General features: G+C 39.4%; 1 protein-coding gene across 1 annotated transcript in view; it reads left to right on the forward strand.

The window, feature by feature from the left end:
* LOC111977959 (CUB and sushi domain-containing protein 1-like) overlaps nucleotides 1–27,693 on the forward strand; it is a 638,095-nt gene that overhangs the window by 573,414 nt on the left and 36,988 nt on the right. Inside the window, exons 38-53 of the mRNA XM_070448606.1 lie at nucleotides 5,078–5,196; nucleotides 5,417–5,486; nucleotides 5,606–5,722; nucleotides 6,794–7,003; nucleotides 8,594–8,782; nucleotides 12,735–12,912; nucleotides 13,451–13,596; nucleotides 13,938–14,018; nucleotides 15,248–15,361; nucleotides 16,186–16,374; nucleotides 16,526–16,672; nucleotides 18,454–18,642; nucleotides 19,537–19,722; nucleotides 20,269–20,463; nucleotides 22,459–22,632; nucleotides 22,988–23,161. Of these exons, the coding sequence (XP_070304707.1) occupies nucleotides 5,078–5,196; nucleotides 5,417–5,486; nucleotides 5,606–5,722; nucleotides 6,794–7,003; nucleotides 8,594–8,782; nucleotides 12,735–12,912; nucleotides 13,451–13,596; nucleotides 13,938–14,018; nucleotides 15,248–15,361; nucleotides 16,186–16,374; nucleotides 16,526–16,672; nucleotides 18,454–18,642; nucleotides 19,537–19,722; nucleotides 20,269–20,463; nucleotides 22,459–22,632; nucleotides 22,988–23,161 (2,478 nt within the window). The remainder of the gene's footprint in view (nucleotides 1–5,077; nucleotides 5,197–5,416; nucleotides 5,487–5,605; nucleotides 5,723–6,793; nucleotides 7,004–8,593; nucleotides 8,783–12,734; nucleotides 12,913–13,450; nucleotides 13,597–13,937; nucleotides 14,019–15,247; nucleotides 15,362–16,185; nucleotides 16,375–16,525; nucleotides 16,673–18,453; nucleotides 18,643–19,536; nucleotides 19,723–20,268; nucleotides 20,464–22,458; nucleotides 22,633–22,987; nucleotides 23,162–27,693) is intronic.

A 27,693-nucleotide genomic window follows, 5' to 3' on the forward strand; every position in this document is an offset into this window, starting at 1 on the left:
ATTTAGTACTTTTTCCACCAATACATTTAAATTCAGATACTTTAAGACTTTTACGCAAGTAGTATTTTACTGGGTAACTTTCACTTTTAGTAATTTTCTATTAAGATATCTTTACTTTTACTCAAGTATGACAACGGAGTACTATTTCCACCACTGGGAATGGTCTAAGATCTCTTCCAATGTGTTCTCCAACTCATAAAATGTTTATCTGTTATCCTCATAAGGTGAGGTATTGAAAGGTATTGAAAACAGGGGTGTCAATAATTTTTACTTAGATAGCTTTTTGAGAAAAAAAAGTATTACTGTTAAACCAAATCTCTTTCTCTGAGCATTTGTATTAAGGAAATTATATAAATTTATACTATCTTTTTGAGCATACAACATAGCTCAGTGTTTTAGTTATTTATTTTATACAATCATATTTGCTCATCTTTATCAAGGGTGTCAATAAATTCGGACCCCACTGTATATGGAGAGGAGATATTTAACGAAGGTCATGACTCCTTCTGGTCACTACCCACTGGGCACACTCTGGTTGAATCAACTGTGTTTCCATGTCATTTCACGTTAAATTGACATCTGTGCCCAGTGGGTACACGCCCCACAACACAAACCTACATGCTAGATTAGGCGTATTAACCTTTGAGTCCTGGCTCAATTGCCAACCTGGAACCTCCTTCAAACATGGCAACAGCAACCGAATTATCTATCTTTGAATTGACTTGTTTAACCCTTCATCTCTCCATAGCAACACTTCCCTTTCCAGGTCGCTGTTACATGTATAAATGAAAATGACCTGGTCAAATAAAGATAAAATAATGCAGAACAGGCAGGTTCAAACCAAGGAGGCATGTGCAAATGCTGGGCAAAAAATCTCAGCCSGACCTTGCTAATAGACTTGGACAAAACTAAGACCTGCTGAGAATGTCATGATGTTCCAAATTAAGATGGTTTAAGCCAATTTAATATATACTATTTGCCAGTTCTCTTGAATATTACACATAATTGTCAGGATRTCTTCCTGGAAGCGTTATGCATTATAAAGCCATGCCATTTCTGCAATGTTCTGCAGAAGAGGGGAAAGAAATGTATGTAAAGGACATACACTGTCCAAATGCTTTTATCTCCAGAGCTACTTGTACTGTAAAAATAGATATCATTAAAAAGAAAAAGCTTTCTGACTTTCTGTCAGAACGAGAGCAGCTTGTTATATTTGCATGGAGATGGCTGTCATTGACTTTTAGGTTCATTCTTAATTTTTTGCATCGGATGACTGTGGCTGCATCTTAATGATCCTAGACTAAATCTGTCTTGTGCGCAGTAGTTGCGAAGTGCCAAAGTTATTATGCAGTTGGGAGATTCATGGCACGTGTTTTGATCACCCATTAAGATGGTGAATTAGTTAGAGCTCGGGTGACGAGACAAGTGTATCAAATGTTCGACTTTCTAGATCTTGAAGGCTGAATTCCTGCCTGGATCAGTCCTCTGTGGTTGTGGAGAAAATGTCAGATTTTTATGCTCAASGGTTATCATTTATCATCTGAGAGAATATGGCCATGTGGCATTTTATTGATTTATTCTGCAGAAAAACATTTAAAATGGTTGGTATGTGTAATGTGAGTGTCAGCTAGATGGAATTGGAATTAACAAGTGATATTGATAAAAATAAATGATGTGCTAGTAGTTTGGTATAAGCCAGTGTTCTGATGCCTTAGCATTTAATGAAATACCCAGTTTTCCTTTTATGGTTCAAACGGTTTTTCATCAGTTGTATTAATCTCCACTCACCCCCTCCTGAACATGAGCACGGGCTCCTTAAAATCTATTGAAAGTAACTTGCTCCGAATTCTGCTGTGAATTCTCCAGGAACCAAAGCTAATGTTTAATCTCCATAGTCTCACCCCATCCCCCAACAGCCATTTGGGCTTCCCTGTTTGAAACAGTTTACCTTTTTTCGTGTTTGGTATTGTAGGACTAAGCATTGCATGTGAAAGTGCTTTGCTATTGATAGGGAGAGAAACAATGAGGCAGTTTTACACACACTCACAACGGCACAGTGCCACCTGCTGAGACGTACATCCAAACAAGGTAAATTTATACAGGTTCTCCTTTCATTGGCTTGACTAACGTGGTTGTCATGGCAACATGCTCTCTCACCGCCTCATACTGCAGTGCGTACAGTTTTAACCTACTGAAAGATGCTTTAAAGATGTTTAATTACATTATGTATTTGCATAACGCAGATCAGTGGTTATGCTGTTTTCAGATTTTTTAACAATACAGTTTTTGCGTTCTAAATTCAAAAGCATAGAGACAAAGGTTACACAGCAAAAATGGCACTTATAGCTTCATCATTTTGTCAATACCCTGTGCACCTGGKTACCCCAACTGTAGTCATTTATCAGCATTACCTTCCCACGACTGTGGGTTTATCCATCCAAATTATAGGTGAAATTGCCACGGGAGATGGGCAGACATGTCCCCCCCCAATATTCAGAACAGGTCGATTCGTGTCCCACCAATTATTTCTTTAAAATCCCAAAATATATTATTGGAGGTCAGGGGCCCACAGATAGCATAAGAACACCTCATTAGCAATGGCAAAATGTGTAGAATTGCAGGAAATTAGCTTTAGAGATCGACTTTGGGCACGAAAAACGATCCACGTACTGTACATCACTGGGGCCAAGCTCCCTGCCATCTAGGACCTCTATACTAGGCAGTATCTGAGGAAGGCCCAAAAAATTGCAAAAGACTCCAGCCACCCAAGCCACAGACTGTTCACTCTGCTACCACAAGCGGTACCAATGCACCAAGTCGGGAACCAACAGGACCCTCAACAGCTTCTACCCCCAAGCCACAAGACTTCTAAACAAGACTGCTAAATAGCTAATCAAATGGCTACCCAGACTACCTGCATTGACCCTTTTTGCAGCAACTCTTTTGCACTGACTCTATTCACACACACACACTGGACTCTACCCACACACTAGCACCAACACCCCAACACACTCATACAGTACACACACACGCACATACACACTTACTTTCACACTCACCGCATACGCTGCTGCTAGTCACTTTACCCCTATCTATATGTACAGTACATAGCTACCTCAATGACCTCGTACCTGCACATCGACTCTGTACTGGTACTCCCTGTATATAACCATGTTATTTTCTACTCCCTATATATAGCCAGGTTATTTTACTCGTAATTTTTTATTAGTTATTCACCGTGTCACTATTTCAATKTTTWATTTTTWATCTTATCTTTAACTCTGCATTGTTGGAAAAGGACCCATAAGTAAGCATTTCACTGTTAGTCTACAATTGTTGTCTACAAAGCATGTGACAAATAACATTTGATTGATTTGACTTGAACTCCTCTTTCTCAATTTTCAAACAGAAATGGGGTGTGCCTTTGGTGGTTCATCATTGTGTCATTCGGGTCATGCGGACCCCGACCGACGTACTGTAGCTAGTTCGTTAGCTAAGCTAGCCACTTGTAGCTAGCTAGTAACTCCTCCAGTATGTGTTGGCATCATTTCACAGGATTMGTTTTTGGACTGTTCTGTAAGGATCAATAAGAAATGTCACTTCTGTAGCCAAATATCTTATTCATCCATTTTTGTTTTGTTTTTAAGCATTAAATGACCTTGGTATGATGGTGCATTAAACAGTTATACAGTTTAAAGCCGTAATTTTTTATTTATTCCGATTTTTTCAAAAGGTCAACCAGTGTTTCCAGATTTCTATGAAATATGACATATAATTAATTACAATATGAGTGCAATAATAAAAAAAAAATGGGAAGAAAAGCAATGTTAAAAAGCACATTTTCTGGTTTGGAATGGTGTGGGCTTACCCCAACAACAGAATGGTATGAAACCTGTGAATGTATTGTAATGTTTTAAAAATTGTATAACTGCCTTAATTTTGCTGGACCCCAGGAAGAGTAGCTGCTGCCTTGGCAGAATATAAACTTTTAAAAGTGAGAYTTTCACTGGACAGTTCCTTTAAAACTACAACGTTTTCTCTCAGCCTCATGGAACAATGTGTAGAGTAGCAGGAAATTWACTTTAAATCTGCAAAATGTTCTATCATCCTCATTGTAAATTGTGAAGAATAGCATGAGATAAGCTATAAAACTGCAAATTTTTCTCTCTGCCCCATGGCCAARTRKGTTGAAATGCAGGAAGTTAGCCGTTTTCCCCAAAAGATATCTGTTGGACAGCCTTCCACTTATCCTTCCACTTATACTGTGTTTTCAAAATACCCTTCCATATTACTCCCATATACCCCTCCATATACCCCTTAAAATACCCCTCAGAGGCATAATAAGTAATGTCAAACTGTGTAGAATTACAGGAAATAAGTTTTAAAATGTCAACAACAAAACAATCAGTGGGAGAACCCCTGTCTGTACTGTTTCACCCTTGATCCAAATGACAAATTATTTAAATATACAAAACTTTGTCACGTTCGTCATAACGAGGATACCAAGGCGCAGCGTGATTTGAATACATTCTTCTTTAATTGACGAAGAATACTGAACAAACAACAAAACGTGCCGCTAATAATAACGAGTGCAGCCATGCAACATCACATAGACAATAACCCACAAACCTAACCAAACTACACACACACACACCTAGACATACAAAAACCCTAGACAATACAAAACAATCATACCCACYCTCGTCACACCCTGACCTGACCAAAATAATACACAAAACATAGAATACTAAGATCAGGGCGTGACAAAACTTAAACTTACTAAAATCATTATGTCAAAACCAATCTACTGTTTCTCTATTTAATTAGCTATAGGCTATACTAGAGCCTGTTCACAGCATTCAATAATCATATCCAATTGGCTTTGCAATATTCTCCAATGTGTTTGCCTCTTGTTGCTCCAGATTTGATAACTACTGTGCAACTCTGAAACACATAAGTCTCAAAACATGATCACCAAACTGAGGTATAAAGACCAAACATTCTTGTGATGTGCAACATCAAGTATTCTATCTAACCAGACATGATGACACCTGTTTTCTCTCTCTGCTTCATCCAGCCGTTGGTCTCACCACCTGTCCGGAGCCGATGGTGCCTGCCAACGGGATCAAAACAGGGGACAGGTACATGGTCAACGAAGTAGTGTCATTCAGCTGTGAACCGGGATACATGCTGCAGGTGAGAGCTTTTGCCTTTTAGAGAATCATGTCTGCTGTATTCCCACTGTTATGTCAACTTGTTAAGCTTTATTCAATAAGTAAATGTGCAGAGATGTGTGCTGGGTCACGTGTATGCATGGTAAACTCAGTAACAGAGGCAAACAGTGATTTGTCTCTGAGTTCAGTGTGCTTAGAGAGAAACCCCCTGCCTTTACTTCTGCTGGGAAACTCTTTTCCAGGGCCACTCCCATATATCATGTATGCCAGGAACCGTGCGGCGCTGGAACTACCCTCCCCCACTCTGCATTGGTAAGAACTTTTACTTTGAAATAGTCACATTCACGGCTCTTTTTGACAGTTTCATTGCTATTCATTGTCTGCACTATTTTACAATGTGTACCACGCATTATGTGCATTTTCCTTTCCAGCAAAGTGTGGTGGAACAGTACATGACTTGACCAATGTTATTTTAAGTCCTGGATTCCCTGGCAACTACCCTGGTAACCTGGACTGTACATGGAGGATTATTTTACCAGTTGGATATGGTGAGGAACCTGCTATGGTAACGATAATGATAAGGAGCCATGGCTAATGTTAACAAGGTACTATGTACTATGTGTATACCAACAATGCATAAGCTTGTGTTTTTTACAGGGCCCAATATTTTTCATAAGACACAAAAAATGCTTTTACAGATGCTGATTTGAGCTTTTAGGACAGACACAGTGGGTAGAATAAAGCATTGCAAGAAAGTGGTATATGGATGCATAACTACGAGATTATCCTTCAATTGTCACGCCCTGACCTTAGAGAGCCTTTTTATTTCTCTATTTGGTTAGGTCAGGGTGTGATTTGGGTGGGCATTCTAGTTTTCTATTTCTTTGTGGCCGGGTATGGTTCCCAATCAGAGGCAGCTGTCTGTCGTTATCTCTGATTGGCAATCATACTTAGGCAGCCTGTTTTCCCACCCTAGTTTGTGGGATGTTGTTTTTGCACAGTTGCTGTCTGCCCTGCAGAACTTTAAGTTWGTTTTTTCCTTTGTTGTTTTTGGTGTTCATTGAAATAAAGTACGATRAACACCTTCCACGCTGCGCTTTGGTCTCATTCCGGCGAYGGACATCAATGGATTGTCCTAWGCATCACCAAGTGGCAAATGCTTTCCTCCAGCATTAGGCCTTGAACTAACAGAACACAACTTACCAGAAAAACACACTGAAATTGATTATAATAATTTCCCACTTCTGTGTTTCCCCTGGAAAAACATGAGCTGATCTTAATGTCATATTGAGGAATCATTTGTACCATCATAACAAATGATGAGTTGAATAGTTTCTCTCAACATGCCGATATGATGTAGCTTGACAAAAATAGGCTAGCACAATAGGTGAAAATAAACCACATCAAATGAGCCATGCTAATGTCTGCTAAATGCATAAAATGATTACAACACATGTCCACACGTGCCACAATTTCTGTTAACAGTTAACGCTTTAGGTTAATGGGACTTMAACCATTTAACACTTTGATGCATGTTTTGATTATGAAATTAACATAGCTCCAACAACTGTAAGCCTTTGTCCATACAGTACACCTCATATAATATTTCTGTTTTACAGGTGCTCATATTCAGTTTTTCAACTTCTCCTCTGAAGACAACCATGATTTTTTAGAGGTGCGAAATGGGCCGCAGCACAGCAGCTCTCTGATTGGACAGTTCAGCGGAAGTCAGCTGCCACCCAACCTGCTGAGTACAACACATGAGACCATGATCCACTTCTACAGTGACCACTCCGAAAACAGGCAGGGATTCAAACTGGCCTACCAAGGTGAGGTATACTCTGTTTTCATCAACCATGTGAAACCCTATCCGTCTAGCTCCRTTTCTTCTAAATGAGCTTGGTCTCTATTGGTTTCAATTGACAATTTTGGTACTTGGTTGTTGTTTTGGGGGATTTTGTGATACATCTGGAAAACAATCTATGGAAAGGCCGATGTGAAATCCTTATTGTCTTCTGTTGATATACTCTAGCTTTCTTTTTAGGAAGAAACTCAGAGTGATTAAATGTTAAATTCAAAATAGATGGAATGTCAGATTCAAGGACTTAAGTGCCTGTCAGTTAAATTATCTGAGAATCTGCCCTCTTAGGATCATTGAGAGGTTTCTCCATTATGTGGCTGCTCCCGTCTGGATAAAGCATTCGGAATCAATGTAGAGTGGCATTTAGATGTTGAGTGTATGGCTTCCACCTTACAAGAGATAACCCTGTATGTCTTCTTCTCCCACTTCTAGGCCAGAGGGTTCATATTCTGGCTTTCCCTCCTCTCCTCTTAGCAGACAAAAACAACCATATGGCTAGAATACTACATCTCATTTGACAATTGCTGCTTACAGGCTAGTTCATTGTTGCCTGACTACCCAACCTCCTTTCTCTGGCCAAATGCCAGTTTAGTCTCCRCAATGAGTCTGGATCTGAATACCTCCCCGAAGATTTCTAGAACGCAAACACATTCTAACCGTTCTGATTGATCCCAGAAACCGATGGGTTGGGCCAGAGCCAGAACACATGTGGGTAAAGCAGTGTTTTGAAAATTATTCATTGGCATTTATACTCTGATTGGTTAGAGATGATCCAATCACTGATGACTTTTATATAACACCCCTCATTTTGGCGTCACCACAAACGACTTCAACGATGGCACTCTCAGACTGAAGCCTGTAGCTAACATAGAACAGCGGAATAATTCAATTTGAGTCGTCAAGCAATGTTAATTGTATATGTCAATTGTCAGCTTTATCAAGCTTCATTAGCTTTTGGAGTAACGCTGATGGCATTTAAAAAGTTTGGGGTCACTTAGAAATGTCCTTGTTTTTGAAAGAWAAGCAAAACAAAAAGTYCATTAAAATAACATCAAATTGATCAGAAATACAGTGCAGACATTGTTAATGTTGTAAATGACTATTGTAGCTGGAAACGTCAGATTTTTTATTGAATATCTACATAGGCGTATAGAGGCCCATTTCAGCAACTATCACTCCTGTGTTCCAATGTCACATTGTGTTAGCTAATCCAAGTTGATMATTTTAAAAGGCTAATTGATAATTAGACATTTCTAAGTGACCCCAAACTTTTGAAMGGTAATGTATTTTTAGGTTGAAATAGAAAAGCTTGATGGTTTCCTGATGGCCATTCTTTGTTGTTGGCATATGCTTGAAATACACATGTCACTGTGACATTTTGTGGAAATGTGTCTGACAGGTGGCATGTGTTCCAGTACTGTCTCAAAAGGTTATTAAGTGGGATGAGTCACCTGTGGAGAGACCACAGAATTTGTTTGAAAATGTCTTGTTGTGATGATAGTACGTATATTCCTGTTATAATAATTAGGTTCTCTCTCTCTCTCTCTCTCTCTCTCAGCATATGAATTGCAGAATTGCCAAGACCCTACTCAATTCCCTAATGGATATATTATTAATAATGACTACAATGCTGGCCAATCAATAACTTTTGAATGCTTTCCTGGATACATTCTGATTGGACATCCTGTGCTAACATGCCAACATGGAATCAACAGAAAATGGAATCATCCCTTTCCCCGGTGTGAGGGTGAGCATGAATTAATATGATACATTTCAGATGTTTCACCAAAAGCACTTCTTTGCTTTACAGTTTATCAAACTATTTTAGAATGTATTTGTTAGGAAGTGTTTTAGCCCTACACTAGAATTCTATCCAGCCATTACCTATTTCTCGTAATGCTCTTGAAGTGAAGTTCTGTTGTTTTAACTCTGCACAAAAAATGGCGGTGTTTTCCAAAACTGACTCTAATTACTGCCTTTGAAAACTGCTCCAGTTAAGACCCACACTACTGGGACGTCTTCTAAATTGCTTCTGATTTGAGCAGTAAGAGCTGAAAAAATCCTTAATCAATACCTCCAAAGATTTCTCAGAGTCGTCCCACGTGATTTAAAAAATATATTTTAATATATTAAAAGTATTCTTAAATATACCAAAAATTGAACAATATACTTCAAATATGAGATGTATTTTTCTATTATATCTGAAGTATACTATAAATATAATATCATTACACTCTAAACAGACTTAAGTGTACTTTATATTCAATGTTTTTTCAGTCTTTTAGTATACTATATGTTCCCTATCATTAAACTTAAACACACTCATTAAAACTGTACTTCAACTTCAAACACTTTAATTGTAGTTTAGAATCTTCATTAAAAATACTCTTGGAGTTGTTTTTAATGATAGATTTTTTTTTAAATTAAACTCTTCTTCTGAGTGATCAGGTACACGAAGTATACAGGGCCTTGCAAAAGTATTCACACCCCTTGTATTTCTTCAAATTGTATTGTGTTRAAAAGTGGGATTAAAATTGATTTAAATGTGATTTGTTGTCAACAATGAWCTCAAAATACTCTGTAATGTCAAATTGGATAACTAAAATATAGTAATTTCATAAGTATTCAGCCGCTTTGTTTAGGCACACCTAAATTAGAYCAGGAGTCAAATTTGGCTTAACAAATCACAGAATATGTTACATRGACTCTGTGTGAAATAATAGGGGTTTGTAATCATTTTTGTTATGATTAACCCTTCCTCTGTCCCTCATTCATACAACATCTGTAAGGTCCCTCAGTCAAGTATTGCATTTCMGKCACAGATTACACTACAAAGACCCGGGAGCCTTTCRAAAGCCTCATAAAAGGGCAGTGATTSGTAAATCGTTCACAATATCCAATCAAACATTGAMTATCTCTTTAAGCATGGTCAAGTTAATAATTATGCAGTTGATTATGTATTAAACCACCCAGACACATCAAAGAAACAGTCGTCCTTCTGAACTGAGCTGCAGGACAGGAATGAAACTGCTCAGGGATGTTACCATGAGGCCATTGGTGATTGTAAAACAGTTGCAGAGTTCAATGGCTGTGATGGGAGAAAACTTGTGTCATGGCACAGGATTGTGTCATGGCACAGATCTGGGGAAGGGTACAAAAATGCTGCATTGAAGGTCCCCAAGAACACAGTGGCCTCCATCATTCTTAAATGGAAGAAGTTTGGAACCACCARGACTCTTCCTAGAGCTGGCCGCCTGGCCAAACTGAGCAATTTGGGGAGAAGGGCCTTGGTCAGGGAGGTGACCAAGAACCTGATGGTCACTCTGACAGAGCTCCAGAGTTCCTCTGTGGAGATGGGAGAAACTTCCAGAAGGCCAACCATCTCTGCAGCACTCAACCAATCAGGCCTTTGTGGTAGAGTGACCAGACCGAAGCCACTCCTCATTAAAAGGCACATGACAGCCCACTTGGAGTTTAAAGGACTCTGACCTTGAGAAACAAGATTCTCTGTTCTGATGAAACCAAGATTGAACTCTTTGTCCTGAATGCCACGCGTCACGTCTGGAGGAAACCTGGCACCATCTCTACGGTGAAGCATGGTGGTGGCAGCATCATGCTGTGGGGATGTTTTTCAGCGGCAGGGACAGGGAGACTAGTCAGGATTGAGGGAAAGATCGGATCGAACATCTCTGGAGAGACCTGAAAATAGCTGTGCAGCGATGCTCTCCATCCAACCTGACAGAGCTTGAGAGGATCTGCAGAGAATAATGGGAGAAACTCCCCAAATACAGGTAGGTGTGCCAAGCTTGTAGCATCATACCGAAGAAGACTCTAGGCTGTAATCGCTGCCAAAGGTGCTTCAACAAAGTACTGATAAAAGGGTCTGAATACTTATGTAAATGTGATATTTAAGTTTTGTTTCGTTTTTTTGCAAAATTTAAAAAAACGTTTTTTTTGCTTTGTCATTATGGGGTATTGTGTGTGGATTGATGTGGGGGGAAAAAATATTTAATGCATTTTAGAATAAGGCTGTAACATAACAGAATTTAGAAAAAGTCAAGTGGTCTGAATACATTTGGAATGCTTATGCAATTAGTATATTTGAGTTATTTAATTTCTATCGATCAATTTTTTTTTATTTAATTGAAATCTTCCACTTTGACAGAATATTTTCTGTAGATTGTTGACAAAAAAAATACATTTTTATCTTACTTTGTAACAATAAAATGTGAAGAAATCCAAGGGTTATGAATACTTTTGCAAGGCACTGTAGTTTCAGTGCCAATAATGAGTTCAAGTATAGTACTTTCTGAATTCCTGTTYAGAAGAGTGCAGAGAAAGTTGACAATGATGACGATAGTTTATTCCACATAACAAAACATGCACAGCTGAGGCATGCTTCCTGAGAGTAAACTTTTTCATATCTCAAGAAAATATACTTAAATACACTTTTTTGAAAGTATACTTAACTTAAATGTCCACATAATATATTTCAAGTGCACTTTCAAAAACGCATGAGCTCAAACATTTGCATATTACCAGCATACTTTTCTGCATGTGAAGTTTTGATTTATAATCGGATATTGTTCCTCATATTTAACTTATTCAAATGTTTTGATGTTCATTTTCAAACTGAATAATGGTGTAATTTTAATTACACATTTAATTTTTATTGAAATGTGAACTTATTACCGTAATAAGAAYAACTAAAGCGTGAAATGCGCATGGTGCACAGTTATCAAAAGTGGTATTCGTAAATTGTTGGTCCAGCTASAACTGCTTTGTAAATCGCATGTTGACATTGGTTGAGAAGATGCCTTGGACAATTAAGGTAACATTTACATGGCTAATTACGATAGCTGATGTGCTTAATTAGTATGACTGTATTTGTAAAAGTATACTTGAAATACAATATAAATATTTTTTTWAAGAAAATACAGGAATTGTATTTCAAATAACATTTTAGTATAATTCTAATTTATGAGAAATATACGTAATATTTACCTGAGGTGTATTTGAAGTATATTTGTTTTTGCTCTTTATCTATACTAAGACAATACTTAAGTACAAAAAAGTGTCCCAATTTAGATAAWTATAAGTGTGTTTAATATACTTAAATGCTCATAAAATACAAATAAAATTGACAATGCAATATATGTATTTAAAATGGTTCCAWTTTAGATTATTTTAAATGTACTTAAAATGCAAAAAAAATATATGATTAATGTATATTTAAAAAATTTGAATAATCCCGCTTGCGGTCCCTCATTCAACCACACCTTTCAGCATCATGATAGTGTGTTTTTGCAGTGTATTTGGTATGTTCGGTTCTTGTTGAAGTATCTAAAGTCATTGCCACTTTTCCCTTTTAGTTTCAAAGCTCAATGTGCAGAATTKACTAATCCCGGAAAACAGGGAAAGAGACAGCAGGATAGTACAATAAAGTGTGAGGTTTACTCTGTTGTCAACACTGTCAAAACTCATGTTTGCTGCTCATATTTTATCGACAAGTAGTAGAGTATACAGAATTTACCAGCAAATATTTGAAATGAAGGTTCAATTGGTGAAGTAATGCTCTTAAATTGTTAGCAGACAAAGCCAAGCAAAGCTACTGAGACCAATCCACTTAACATCTATTCCCACTACATGCTACACATACCCTCTGTGATAATACTGCTCCCTCTTCCCTTCTAATGCAGCTCCATGTGGCTACAACATGACAGCTCAGAATGGCACCATATTCTCGCCACAATACCCAAATGAGTACCCTAACTCACAGGACTGCACCTGGCTTATCATCGTGCCACATGGACATGGCATTTACATCAACTTCACCCTGCTTCAGACAGAGCCTGTCACGGATTACATTGCTGTATGGTAAGGGACTAATGGTTTTCACAACACCCGTCGGTTAATCCATTGGCTGATATGTATTTTCGGTGGAGAACTACCATTTACGTCACAGCATAGGAAGACTCAGAGTTATACTAAGAATACAGGAAACAAATAATCATATTACTGTACAGTACATGTTGCCTTAACTCCCTTTACTAGTGAAGATGCACTTGAATGTCACAATAGAATAATCTGCAGCACTCGAGAGTGGATTAAAACACTGTATATCAATGGGGAAAATACACACTTTTTGCCACAATACAGACCTCTGAGTTATATAAGCTACTACTATTCAAAGCCATTAAAAGAGGCCAGTAGTCAGTAAAGCCATATTTTTTTTGCTTTTTCATTCAACAGTGTGTAATTTAATGCTTTTATCTGAAAGTGAGCACAAATATTGCTATAGATTTGAGAACAAATCAATTCAACCAAGACACACTGAAATGCTGGACATTATTGCACTCTTTAACGTGTGCATTATAAATGTAATGCATTTTCAATGCCTTCTGGTCTCTTCCAGGGATGGCCCTGAGCAGAGCTACCCACAACTTGGGATTTTCAGTGGTAATACAGCGCTAGAGTCAGCCTACAGTTCTTTCAATCAGGTCCTTATCAAGTTTCACAGTGACTTCTCCACAAGTGGATTCTTTGTCCTCAATTTCCATGGTTAGTTTCTCTTCCAAATCAAACATGTTGTAGCTAAAATGCAATACTGTTAAGGCTTGCTGAATACCTGTTTAAAAATATATCAGAAATAAAGTATTCTCATGTTTTTACTATGAGATTGGGTAAGTGTAGTACATTTTAGTGTTGCAGTTTGTATTTATATATCCCTTTTATTTGTTGTATAACCTATCCCTTGTGGGTGACATTTGATTATGAYGTTTTTCAAATGGATAAAATGATAGTGTGAAATAATGTGATTTGAGGGATAATTTTTCTATGTTGTAGCCATAATTTGCAAACAGTTTTTGGCAAAATACTTATTATTTCTTTCTCTCCTCCAGCCTATCGTCTGAAGAAATGCCCACCTCCCCCAACAGTGGAAGAAGCTGAAATAGTATATGAAGATCAAGATTATGAAATAGGTTAGTGTGAACCAGGGAGATGATAAACACTGGGTTATCCACATATTCATMATTTATTACTATCAGTGGAACGCCAGGCAGTGATCCGCTACTTGTTTCAGTTCAACATGTTCCTATGTGACTTTGAATCAAAGAGGGTTTACTGTACCATGGTAGTGTGTGATCCTCATTTTTGCTCAGGGTTGAAGGGGAAATATAATTGAAATGTGTTACATACATATTGTCACCAATGCTGCAGTTTTTAGACAACCATGTTAGRGTAATAACCAGTGTTGTAGTATTCAAGACCAGTCTCGGTCTYGAGTCCAGTCTCGAGACACATATTGAGTGTCTCGGTCTTGTCTCGGTGTCAGATACATTTTTACTTGGTCTCGGACAATGAGGACTTGTCATTTCTTGCTGAGACCAACCGAGACTAGCGGAGTGAAAGATTCAGAATTATCAGCTCCCATTCAGTCAGCCCATTAAACCTCTTTGCCAGACGAAATATCCACACTCCTTCATGACACATGACTATCTTATTGCCTATTGAAACCTGGGCTTACTACTTTACTCGTAACATTACTGTCCTTTACTTTCGTTGAAAAATATTCTCAAACTTTGTCGCGCAAATCAGAATTTCCTTGATTTGCTGGTAGGGAAGAGCGGGGGACATTGTTTGGAAGTTGCACGCTCATTATTAGTAAGGGGAGACYGGGGGAAGTTGTAACATGGCTTTTTATCTATTATAGACCTGTTCGGGTTAGTGGTAATTTATGAGTGGCTCTCTATTTGACCTCAGCATGCTTTTTCTCACCATTCTGAATGTCTAAAGAATCCATGTTGTTCTGAAGTATGAACACAGAAATACTGGACATTTTGACCTCTTAATATGGTGACGATTTGACACAATTACAATTACAACCATGGTCTTGAATTGGACTCACATTGTTCTGGTCTTGACTTGGTCTCGGACCCCTCGCCMCCCCTCCCGGTCTCGGTCTTGACTCGGTCTCGCCCCACCCTCCGATCTTGGTCTTGACTCTGACTTTATTTGCTCCAGTCTTGAATCGGTCTCGCTTTACGGTAGGTGGTCTCGAACACAACACTGGTTATTACACAGGCTGTTGTGTAATATAACATTTGTTATGCCTCTAGAGACAATACCCTTAATATCCAATGTAGGKTTCCATCAGACGTTGATAATGTCACATCTGCTATAAGATTTATTAAATAATTATTTTGTCCAGGAGACATTGTGAAGTATCGCTGCTTCCCTGGATTTACCCTGGTAGGCAACAGTGAGCTTACCTGTAAACTCAACTCTCATCTCCAGTTTGAGARTCCTCCRCCTACTTGTGAAGGTAAGAGAATGTTCAGACCAGAATATTTGGATTATTATTATTWAAWWYWTTTCTTGGAAAGGAAAGTTATAACAGGCGGTGAACTTTCAGCTCAGTTCCAATAAATGATTTATGTTATCTGCTTTTACAAGCATGGCAGTTTGCTGCCCTTTGACATTCTATGCAAATCTATGCACATTTCCCCCCGAATACAACAGGTGTAGACCTTACAGTGAAATGCTTACTTACCGAGATCCTTGTTCCCTTGCATCCTTGTGATGACTCCGTTATACTACAGTATTAGTATGCATTGTTCCAAGGTGTGTATCACCCTGTTAAAAATACGAACACCCCTTTTTTGTCATGGTAGTGCACTGCTGCTAGAGCCTGTGTCTCTTTGTAATCAGAGCTCTAACAGAAGTGAGTCACAGATTTAATGGCTTATTCATACATATMATTTCTAATTATAGTGCCAACGCGATGACACAGATGGGAGGCAGCACTATGGCTCTATTAAAGCACAGCACAAAGCACTACCAAGCCTTTTTTGGGGAGATAGAGAAGCAGAGCAGTTTCYTTGAATTTTGTAATTCCATAATGGAGCTAAGCAGCTATGGTCCATTCGGTTTGTTTTCATTATTATTTGCCCACATTGTAGAATATGAAAATGTTAAATCGATTCACATTATTTATTGTCGTAGATCATTAACCCTAAGCTCATTTTGATTTGCAACCTGAAGAGGTTCACAAGAACTACAGTTGAGGTGATAAAGATGTGTACTGTAGCAACAATTACCTTTTTCTCATGAGTAATTTTTGTCTGCTTGTGTTTGTTGTGCTTTTAGCCCAGTGTCCTGCAAATGAAGAACGCGCCTTCTCATCTGGGGTTATCCTTAGTCCAGGTTTCCCTAAAAACTACCCCAACTCTCAGACCTGCTCCTGGGTCATCAGAGTTCAACCTGCGTACACTATTTCCATCTTCGTGGAGATGTTTCAGAGTGAGAAGCAGTTCGACGAACTTGAGATCTTTGACGGTAGTTTCCTTTTCCAACAGCCAACTAAGTCACATGCATTGATTTTTTTGTGCAGTTTTCAAATGTTTATCTAATGTCAGCGATGTGTGATTTAAAAAAAATATTCCACGACGAGCACTGTAATGTTTTAGTGTTTATTTTTATTCGTTAGGACCATCTGGCCAGAGCCCTTTGCTGGTGGCCCTTAGTGGAAATCACTCCACACAGTTAAACTTTACAAGCAAGACCAACCACCTTTACCTGAGATGGTCCACTGATCATGCAACCAGCAAAAGAGGGTTCAAAATCCGATACACAGGTTTGTAGTGCATAACCATATGTTTCCTTTTGCGATAAGACATTATATGTTTCACAGTTGCTTTGGGGATGCCTACAGCATTGCATCAATTTTTATAAGGACTGACTGTTATGTTTCAAGACAACTTCTACCCCCATGCCATCAGACTGCTAAATAGCCATATGACTGCTAAATAGTTAGTTAATGTTTACCTGGACTATCTTCACTGACCCTATCTTGCATTGACTCTATGCACACTCACAATACTACAGTATATACTGTATAGAGACTTTATACACACACACTACACTGACACTCACATAAAACTCACACACATTTACATACACACAAACTTACAAACACATACAAACACAACACAAACACACTTAAACAAACACACACACACACACTTTTACACTCATAATTTGCTGCTGCTACTCAGTTCTTTATTTTACTCTTATTATTATCTAGGCTGATGCCTAGTCACTTTACCCTGCCTTCATGTACATACAGTATCTACTTCAAATACCTCATATCGCTGCACATTGATCTGGTACTGGTACTCCCTGTTTATAGCATCTTGTGCATTTTTATTCCTCTTGTGTTATTTTTATTTTTTAATGATAATTGTTTTACTCTGCATCGTTGGAAAGGGCTTGTAAGCAAGCATTTCACATTTAAGTCTACACCTGTTGTATTCAGCACGTGACAAATCCAATTTGATTTGATTTGACGAATTCTGAAACATTTGAACTACAGTACATTCAAAATGGGGGAAAAGCACCATAGCCTTTTCCTCTTGTATGGGTGTCAGAGAATATTATACACCATCCTCTGTCCTCTGAGGCAGTTGCTTTGGATCCAATTTAGGTCAAAGAGTGTGAGGAAGTCAGACCTTTCCAAGTTAGCCCTCATTAGGCTGGGCCCAGACATGTATACCTGTAGGGATCCTTTTGCAAGTCCTCCATAATAGAGGTCAAAGATCCCATAATGAATTTGGCTGAATAACTGCCATGTCCAGTGACTCAAACAGACATTTCCACCAATGACCAAACATGATATATAGCTCACAAAGCCCAGTGGCCATGATTACTTTCCATTTATTTTCTCTCCCTCTGCCTTTTCTGTCACTTTTCTGCTCTCTATTCATTTTAGTCGATCCTTTTGCCATTCCAGCCCCTGTGCTGGTTATTATTCCAGTTCGTTTCCACGTTTCCCTATTTTTTCAATTTGCCATCCCTTGTGCTGTGGAGAAAAAAGGCGTGATTCGGGGTAAAAAATGGTTACATTGCATTGAGGCCTGACGTGTCAGAATGAGTGATGGTTTCTGAAGGTTTCAGAATGGCTACCACGGTGCCGTCAGACTGTGTAAAAGGCTTTTTAAATAATGCAGGGATGTTGAACACAGACAGGGTAATACACCTCTGCTTGATCTTTACAAAACTGCTTTGGGAGCAAAGAAGTCTTTACCCAGCCAGGGGATTTTTTCCCTTCGTCTTTAACAGTCCATTGGGCATTCATCAAAGTAAATTAGAATGATATGCTGCCTGGAGTTTTAACATGTGGTCTAATCACCCAGAACCTAGACTCAACCATTTAGCCCGATTAATGGTTTTAATTTAGGGCAGGGGATTTTGAGAATTCTGGAAAATACTTATGTCATGTTATACTAATGTAATGTAATGTAAAGTACTAATATATATGTAATATAAAGTACTAATGTATATGTAGCGTATGCCGTTAATAATTTAGATGGTGGCATGATATAGAAACACTTAAAATGCTCTTTMTTTTCAATGTAGCTCCTTATTGTAGCATTAATGAGCCACCTGGAAATGGAGGGGTGCTTAATCGAACAAGAGAGCGCCCAGGAAGCAAGCTGCAGTACTATTGTTATGCTGGCTACAGGCTAGTGGGCCCCAGAAATTCCACCTGCCGGTTGCATCGGAATGGGCTGTATCATTGGGATGCCCCAGCTCCACTATGTCAAGGTAATGCAGAGCTGCGAATTACATTTACTGACTTGAGGGGGATTCACTTTAATCTTATGTCTGGGGGCTCCCTCGTGTCAGAATGTGGAGATGTGTTTGTGTCTGCACAAATCTGGAGGAGTTGTGACTCATTGTCTTTCTCCATTTATTTTTCTCTTCAACATAGCAGGCTACAATTCATTAATATTTCCTAATATCATACTGTAGCTAGAAAATATATTATAATGAGTCTTCTAACAAACTTTGTTCAGAAGTATATCATTGACAGTTATGTAACTGACCCTTTTTCTATTATGTTAATTAGTGTGACAGCCTGTTGCTTTAAGCAAAGGAGATGTATATTTGCATAAAGGAATAGAGGATAAGTTGGAGMTAATTACTTCTGGGGGTTGTATCTGTACATGCCTGTTTAAGAGCATGCAAGGCAATTATCTCTTTAAAAGGTACTGTGTCCCCTCATTTGTGGTAAACTACAGGTGGGTAAGYAGCGTACAAAACAATAGAACTGTTTGTTATTCTCACTAAACCTGATTGTAAATTATAATTTGATTAAATGAGATTGATTKTTCCATTTGCACAGTATTCTGAACATGGTATTTGAATGGTAAATGTGTGTTTAAGCAATTGAATGCCACAATCTTCAAGGGAAATATCTGGTTTCCATAGTACCCTAACAGTTGGAACATACACACTTTGCTTACTTACTCTTTATCCCCTTTGAGATATAATGCCACTATAGTCAGAACACTTCACGTTATACCCTTTTATTAGAAGTGGCCATAGTGTCCACTAATTATGTGCCATAATTTCTGTAAGTGCTGAGAGTAATCCATGCAGCTGAGGTCATCGTTTGATAAGTATCATATTAATATTTTAATGTCTTTCCATCGGCAGCTTTATCTTGTGGAATCCCTGAGTCTCCTGCCAATGGTTCATTCCATGGTTTCCAGTACACAGTGGGAAGCAAAGTGAATTACCAGTGCAATGAAGGGTACAGGATGGAGACAAGTCTCCCCACAAGCACCGTCTGTCTAGAGAATGGGACATGGAGCAACGCTGCACACCCACCTCTTTGTTTACGTGAGAAAAATAACCTTTGTTTCTATGCCAACAGTATGATAAATTCCCCTGCCTCATTGAGCCACTGCAGTCAATGCAGGTCTCATTAATGTTCTCCTTTAGAGAGTAATGTGGAGCAGGTAACGGCTGAGATGAGAGCAATAATGACTAGATTTTTGCAGTTAAGCACTCACAAAAAACAAATGGTAGGATGCAACCCGCCCCCTCAGGTCTGCATTATCAGAAACACACTAAGCAATCATGTTGGAGTCATTTTGGGACATGACTGTATAAATTACATTTTAATACCTGAATGAATGTGATGTATGTGAATACAGTATATATAACATACTTTTATACTCATTATATTTTATAGTTTTATATCATAAAGTGCTTTGGCATTTCTCAGTTTTAACAATAGATACTGGACAGATTGATAATGCAGATAAGGCTTTTAGAATATTACATCGGCAAATATGGAGAAGGAAATGGAGAAAAGTTTCTCTGTCATGTCTGGCTTTTTGAGTGTGTTCTATTAAATCTGGCATGTTCTCTCTCCCCCCACAGCGATCCAGTGCCCTTACATTGAGAGCATGCTCTCAGAACACATGGTGTGGCGGCTGATCTCGGGGTCACTGAATGAATTTGGATCTCAGATAATGCTGAGCTGCACTCCTGGCTTCTACCTGGGAGGCAGGAGGACCATCAAGTGCTTAGCTAATGGAACCTGGGCTGGAATCCAGGAGAGGTCTACCTGCAAGAGTAAGATACAGACTGTACATCTACCACCAGGCTGCACTGCTTAGAGTTCTGGAAAAATAATAGGAAATAATAATCATAGTTATAATAATAGTTGACATTTTGAGTACCTTGTTCTAATTACTGAGAGCAATTTCATTGTCTGGCCAGAGCTGTTATTCACACTGGCAGTTAACACGTCTGAAATCYTTCCTCTTTGTGGCTCCCAGTGTATTTCTGGACGGATGCATTCATAATCTCCAGGATCTGGTGTGGGAGCTGGGAAGTCACAAGGCAGTATCCAATCATTTGTTTTGGTCACAGCCCTCCCTATTTCCTCTGCATAGACGTGCTGAGTAAACAATAAACTGTAGTGGCATGAAGTAATCAGGGAAATACGGTCYGGCTAATTAGAGGTCAGAGGGAGAAGATAAATATTCTGATTAGCGGTGACTTAATATGTTTACATGCCATGGTGAACATTGTAACGGTTTTGACTTGAGGTTATTGTTTGCAGGGGTGCCAGGTAGGTTGTGCCTACCAGAGAAAACAGTGAATGAGTCCCGTCTGGTCCGTCAAGTCTACACCAATACAAAGGACTCATGTAAAAGTCAGGATGGACATACACTTTTCATAAACCCTTAAAACATTGGAAATAACTTMAAAACAATTGTATTCTTTTGCGTGGGTTGTATTACCAACATAAATGATCACACACATAATAATTTAACAAACAACTAGCTCTGGTTCCTCAAGAAAAGTCCCGTACCTCAGGCCTAAAAGAGTCCAGCCCGGTAAATGAGTGAACTCAAGTGACCTTATTCACGCAATGTTTGGCCATTCATAAAGTGTAGCGTAAACCCAGTCTCAATCATACAATCAGAATGTCAAACTCTTTTACCACACAACCATAAAGAGTATCAAATCTCAGTAAGTCTTCAACTACAACTGACCACATAAATCATCACGGTATACATCACACTAAAACAAATGTAATACCGTATGCAAAATAGTTGTCGTCAATCGGTCAGTTAGACAATCCAATCCGCCAACAGATCTCCAGCAGAGAAAGGCCACGAAGAACCAGAGGAGAGCAACTGAGATGTGTAGTCCAAAGGAAGCAATGAGTGGATCCGATCCTGGTTAAACTTGAGACAAGGCTACAAAGCACACTTTTAAATACAACAAAACAAACGGAGTAAAGAAGCTTCGGAACTGAGGGTTGAACACATCCTCGTTCGCACCACCATCACAACCCCCTTTTGCGCAGCTGATGCTGGCTATTTCATTGGGAATTAAAGGGGAAGCGTTGAGACAGTTCAGACAAATTCAGAGCCGTCACAACATGCAAAGGTACATTGGTCTTGGCTTTGATTGGGTGCGTCTAGGAGCCCCTGATATTTTCTGATCATTCCATGAGTGCCTTTTTTACAGGGAAGACAATATGCTGGATGAGTACTCATTTGTATGTATAGCCAATGCACTTACATACTCGGTTTAGCGGCTCTCTTTATTCATGTGGTGAACCAGACTGTATTTGAATTGAAAGAAGGTGAATACACACAGTGATCCACAGGGCACTGCTCTATATAGTTCATCAAAAGTTCACCCTCTTTAGTCATTCCTCTTGAATCTAGTAGACAAACAAATAAGCACAATGTAGCATACATTAGAACGATATGACAAAACAGAAAGAGGGGTAATATACAGTATAATGTCTGTTGGCATAATGGCCAGCAATGTGTGTTTACATAAGGTAGTTGCATATTCAAATTATTGTAACATTTACAGGTAATTTGTTAGGGCTGAATCAATCAGCTGCTGTAAGACACATTTCACTTCCCCATTYAGTGTTCTAGAACAAATACACAATACTCTGCATACCTTTCATCCAGGATATCTAGTAACTAGATCAAAATGATTCGCTAATCATTCCTCATTGTGGAATTTGTTTCCACTCAGGCACAGTGGCGTGCAACCAAGTATAACCCAGTCTCTGATTGTCTGTGTCACTTCCAGTTATCTCGTGTGGGGACCTCCCCTCTCCTCCCWATGGCAACAAGATAGGAACCCTGATTACSTTTGGCGCCACAGCGATCTTCATGTGTAATACGGGCTACACACTGGTTGGGTCACATGTGAGGGAATGTGGGGCCAACGGGCTCTGGAGTGGAGTGGAAACCAAGTGTCTTGGTACAGTATAAATGGTTTTCTAATGCTTAAGTTTTCTTTCTTTTCTCATCCTGGACGAGCCCCAAAATTGTATCATCCTGGACAAGTCCCCAAGTTTATGTTCTTGTAAGACCCCCAAATGGGCTAGCACATCTTTATGGTTTTCACATCATTATGCCAGAAACTCATTAAGATTTCTCAGGTTACAGTTGYGTTTACAGTTTCAAACTCTTGAAGGTCATGATTTCTCTTCAATTACCAGCGTCCCAAATTTTATGTAGGGAACTTTTTATATTGATAATTCTATTCATGAGATTGAGACTATTTTACCTAACTGAAAATATTATGCAAATATTTGGTTTATTCTCCCTTCTAGCTGGCCACTGTGACTCCCCTGATCCAATCATCAATGGTCATATCAGTGGAGATGGCTCCAGTTATCGTGACACTGTTGTCTATCAGTGCAACCTGGGCTTTCGCCTTATTGGAACATCGGTTCGGATCTGTCAACAGGACCACAGATGGTCTGGACAAGCTCCTGTTTGTGTTCGTAAGTGCAATAACTTTAGTTTTTTAATTGTTCCTATCGATTCTCCCTTAACAATCAGAGATGTACAGGAATTCTCCACCTTCAGGTGGTGGGCTGATGCTTAAAAACGTGAAGCTGATCGATCCTTGTCAAGGGAGGAGCTGATTTTTTTTTTTATATGACAGTAAAACATTCTTATGATGACTGTAACATTTGTTGTCACCTTCAGTTCTTGCACACTTTCTCATAAAAAGTATACTTCAACACTGTCTTCTCAGGCAAATTTGCCAAACTGCTGAACTTGGAACCAATCAGAACTCCCGTATATTCCCCACGTGACGAAGGCAGCCAATAGCCTGCTTCTATATAAGATGTAAACGCAGCCTCACGTGTGTGATGAAATAAGATAAATATCTTGAGTGCACTTGAAATATTCCACTGGRCACAGACTTCAATTCAATGTTTTCAGTATTCCATGTTGGTTCAATGTAATTTCATTGAAATKATGTGGAAACAATGTTAATTCAACCAGTCTGTGCCCAGGGGGATGCAGCATGCAATACAAATTGTCTTGATCGTTTGAAGAAGTAAGTTCGTTAATCACACGCCAGGCCTGGTATTCATAGATGACTTTGAAAAGGCTTTTGTCACACCCTGATCTGTTTCACCTGGCTTGGTGATTGTTTCCACCCACCTTCAGGTGTCTCCTGTTTTCCCCATTAGTCCCGTGTATTTATCCCTGTGTTTCCTGTCTCTCTGTGCCAGTTCGTCTTGTTTGCCAAGTCAACCAGTGTTTCTCCTAGCTCTTATTTTCCCCAGTCTCTGTTTTTCCTAGCCCTCCTGATTTTGACCCTTGCCTGTCCTGATTCCGAATCCGCCTGCTTGACCACTCTACCAGTTCTGACCTCGAGCTTGCCTATCCCGTTGTACTGTTTGGACTCGGACCTGTTCACTGAACCCCTGCCTGTCCTGACCTCGAGCCTGCCTATGCCCTGGTACTGTTTCGATTCTTACCTGGTTTATGAACTCTCGCCTATCCCCAACCTGCCTTTTGCCTACCCCTTTTGGTGTAATAAATATCGGAGCTCAACCATCTGCCTCCTGTGTCTGCATTTGGGTCTCGCCTTGTGCCCTTATAGCTTTTGATAAAGTAAGACTGGAATTTTTATATACAGCGCATTCTGAAAGTTTTTAGACCCCTTGAYTTCCACATTTTGTAACGTTCAGCCTTATTCTAAAATGGATTAAATACMATTTTTTCCTCATCAATCTACATACAATACCCCATAATGACAAAGCGAAATCAGGTTTAGACAATTTTGCAAATACATCTTTTAAATAAATAAAAATACATTATTACATAAATATTTAGATCCTTTGCTATGAGACTCAAAATTGAGCTCAGGTGCATCCTGTTTCCATTGATCATCCTTGAGATCTTTCTACAACTTGATTGGAGTCCACCTGTGGTAAATTCAATTGATTGGACATGATTTGGAAAAGGCACACACCTGTCTCTATACTGTAGGGTCCCACAGTTGACAGTGCATGTCAAAGCAAAAACCAAGCCATGTGGTCGAACGAATTGTCCGTAGAGCTCCGAGACAGGGTACCAAAATATAATATAAGGTCCCACAGTTGACAGTGCATGTCAGAGCAATTGTCCGTAGAGYTCCGAGACATGATTGTGTCGAGGCACAGATCTGGGGAAGAGTACCAACACATTTCTGCAGCATTGGAGGTCCACAGGAATGCAGTGGCCTCCATCATTCTTAAATGGAAGACGTTTGGCACCATCAAGACAATTCCTAGAGCTGGACGCCCGGCTAAACTGAGCAATCGGGGGGGGATTCTTGGTCAGGGAGGTGACCAACAACCTGATGGTCAGTCTGACAAAGCTCCAGAGTTCCTCTGTGGAGATGGGAGAACCTTCCAGAAGGACAACCATCTCTGCACAACTCCACCAATAAGCACTTTATGGTAGTGGCAAGATGGAAGCCACTCTACAGTAAAAGGCACCTGACAGCCCGCTTGAAGTTTGCCAAAAGACACTTAAAGGACTCTGACCATGAGAAACAGGTTTGATGAAACCAAGATTAAACTCTTTGGCCTTAACTATTTGGCATGCCAAGCGTCACGTCTGGAGGAATCCTGGCACCATCCCTACGGTGAAGCATGGTGGTGGAAGCATSATGCTGTGGCTTTGGAACAAGTCTCTGAATGTCCTTGAGTGGCCCAGCCAGAGCCCGGACTTGAACTCGATCGAACATCTCTGAAGAGACCTGAAAATAGCTGTGCAGCRACGCTCCCCATCCAACCTGACAGAGCTTGAGAGGATCTGCGAGAAGAATGGGAGAAACTCCTCAAACAGTACCCGCAAAACACCAGTCTCAATGTCAACAGTGTAGAGGTGACTCTCCGGGATGCTTGTCTTCTAGGCAGAGTTGGGGAAAAAAGCCATATCTCAGACAAGCCAATCTAAAGAAAAGATTAAGATGGGCAAAAGAACACAGACACTGGACAGAGGAACTCTGCCTGGAAGCCCAGCATCCTGAATTCGGCTCTCCACTGTTGATGTTGAGACTGGTGTTTTGCGGGTACTATTTAATGAAGCTGACAGTTGAGGACTTGTGAGGTGTCTGTTTCTCAAACTAGACACTAATGTACTCTCTCTTGCTCAGTTGTGCACCGGGGCCTCTCACTCCTCTTTCTATCCTGGATAGAGACAGTTTGCGCTGTTCTGTGAAGGGTGTAGTACACAGCGTTGCACGAGATCTTCAGTTTCTTGGCAATTTCTCGCATGGAATAGCGTTCATTTCTCAGAACAAGAATAGACTGACGAGTTTCAGAAGAAATTTCTTTGTTTCTGTCCATTTTGAGACTGTAATCGAACCCACAAATGCTGATTGCCAGATACTCAACTAGTCTAAAGAAGGCCAGTTTTATTGCTTCTTTAATCAGAACAACAGTTTTCAGCTGTGCTAACATAATTGCAAAAGGATTTTCTAATGATCAATTAGCCTTTTAAAATGATAAACTTGGATTAGCTACTGTAACACAATGTGCCMTKKSWMYWMWRSASWKMTRGWTGYKKATAATGGGCCKCTATATGCCTTTGTAGATAATCCATGAAAAGAAAATCAGATGTTTCCAGMTACAATAGTCATTTACAACATTAAACATGTCTACACTGTATTTCTGATCCATTTGATGTTATTTTAATGGTCAAAAAGTGTGCTTTTCTTTAAAAAACAAGGGCATTCCTTAGTGACCCCAAACTTTTGAACGGTTGTGTATTTATACAGTACCATTCAAAAGTTTGGACACACCTACTCATTCCAGGGTTTTTCTTTATTTTATTCTACATTATAGAATAATACTGAAGACATCAAAACTATGAAATAACACCTATGGAATCATGTAGTAACCAAAAAAGTGTTCTACAAATTCTACAAAGTAGCCACCCTTTGCCTTGAAGACAGCTTATAACACTCAACCAGCTTCACCTGAAATGCATTTTTTCCCCACATATGCTGAGCACTTGTTGGCTGCTTTTCCTTCACTTTGCGATCCAACTCATCCCAAACCATCTCAATTGGGTTGAGGTCAGGTAATTGTGGAGGCCAGGTCATTTGAGGCAGCGCTCCATCACTCTCATTCTTTGTCAAATAGCCCTTACGCAGCCTGTAGGTGTGTTTTGTGTCATTGTCCTGTTGAAAAACAAATGATAGTCCCATTAAGTGCAAACCAGATGGGATGGCGTATCGCTGCAGAATGTTGTGGTAAAAAGAGTTAAGAGTGCCTTGAATTCTAAATAAATGACTGCCAGTGTCACCAGCAAAGCACCCCCACACCATMACAACTCCTCCTCAATGCTTCACAGTGGGAACCACACATGCGGAGATCATCTGTTCACCTACTCTGTGTCTCACAAAGACACGGCGGTTGGAACCAAAAATCTCAAATTTTGACTCATCAGATCAAAGGACAGATTTCCACCAGTCTAATGTCCATTGCTCTGGTTTCTTGTCCCAAGCAAGTCTCTTCTTCTTGGTGTCCTTTAGTAGTGGTTTCTTTGCAGGAACTCGACTATGAAGGCCTGATTCACACAGTCTCCTCTGAACAGTTGATGTTGAGATATGTCTACTTGAACTCTTTGAAACATTTATTTGGGCTGCTATTTCTGAGGCTGGTAACTCTAATGAACTTATCCTCTGCAGCAGAAGTAACTCTGTGTCTTCCTTTCCCGTGGCGATCCTCATGAGAGCCAGTTTCATCATAGGGCTTGATGGTTTTTGGGACTGCATTTGAAGAAACTTTCAAAGTTCTTAAAATGTTCCGTATTGACTGACCTTTTTGTCTTAAAGTAATGATGGACTGTTGTTTCTCTTTGCTTATTTGAGCTGTTCTTACCATAATATGGACTTGGTCTTTTACCAAATAGGGCTATCTTCTGTATACCACCCCTACCTTGTCACAACACAACTGATTGGCTCAAATGCATTAAGAAGGAAAGAAATTCCACAAATTAACTTTTAACAAGGCACACCTGT

This window comes from Salvelinus sp. IW2-2015, linkage group LG18 (genome assembly GCF_002910315.2).
Source record: "Salvelinus sp. IW2-2015 linkage group LG18, ASM291031v2, whole genome shotgun sequence".
Classification (NCBI taxonomy): Eukaryota; Metazoa; Chordata; class Actinopteri; order Salmoniformes; family Salmonidae; genus Salvelinus; species Salvelinus sp. IW2-2015.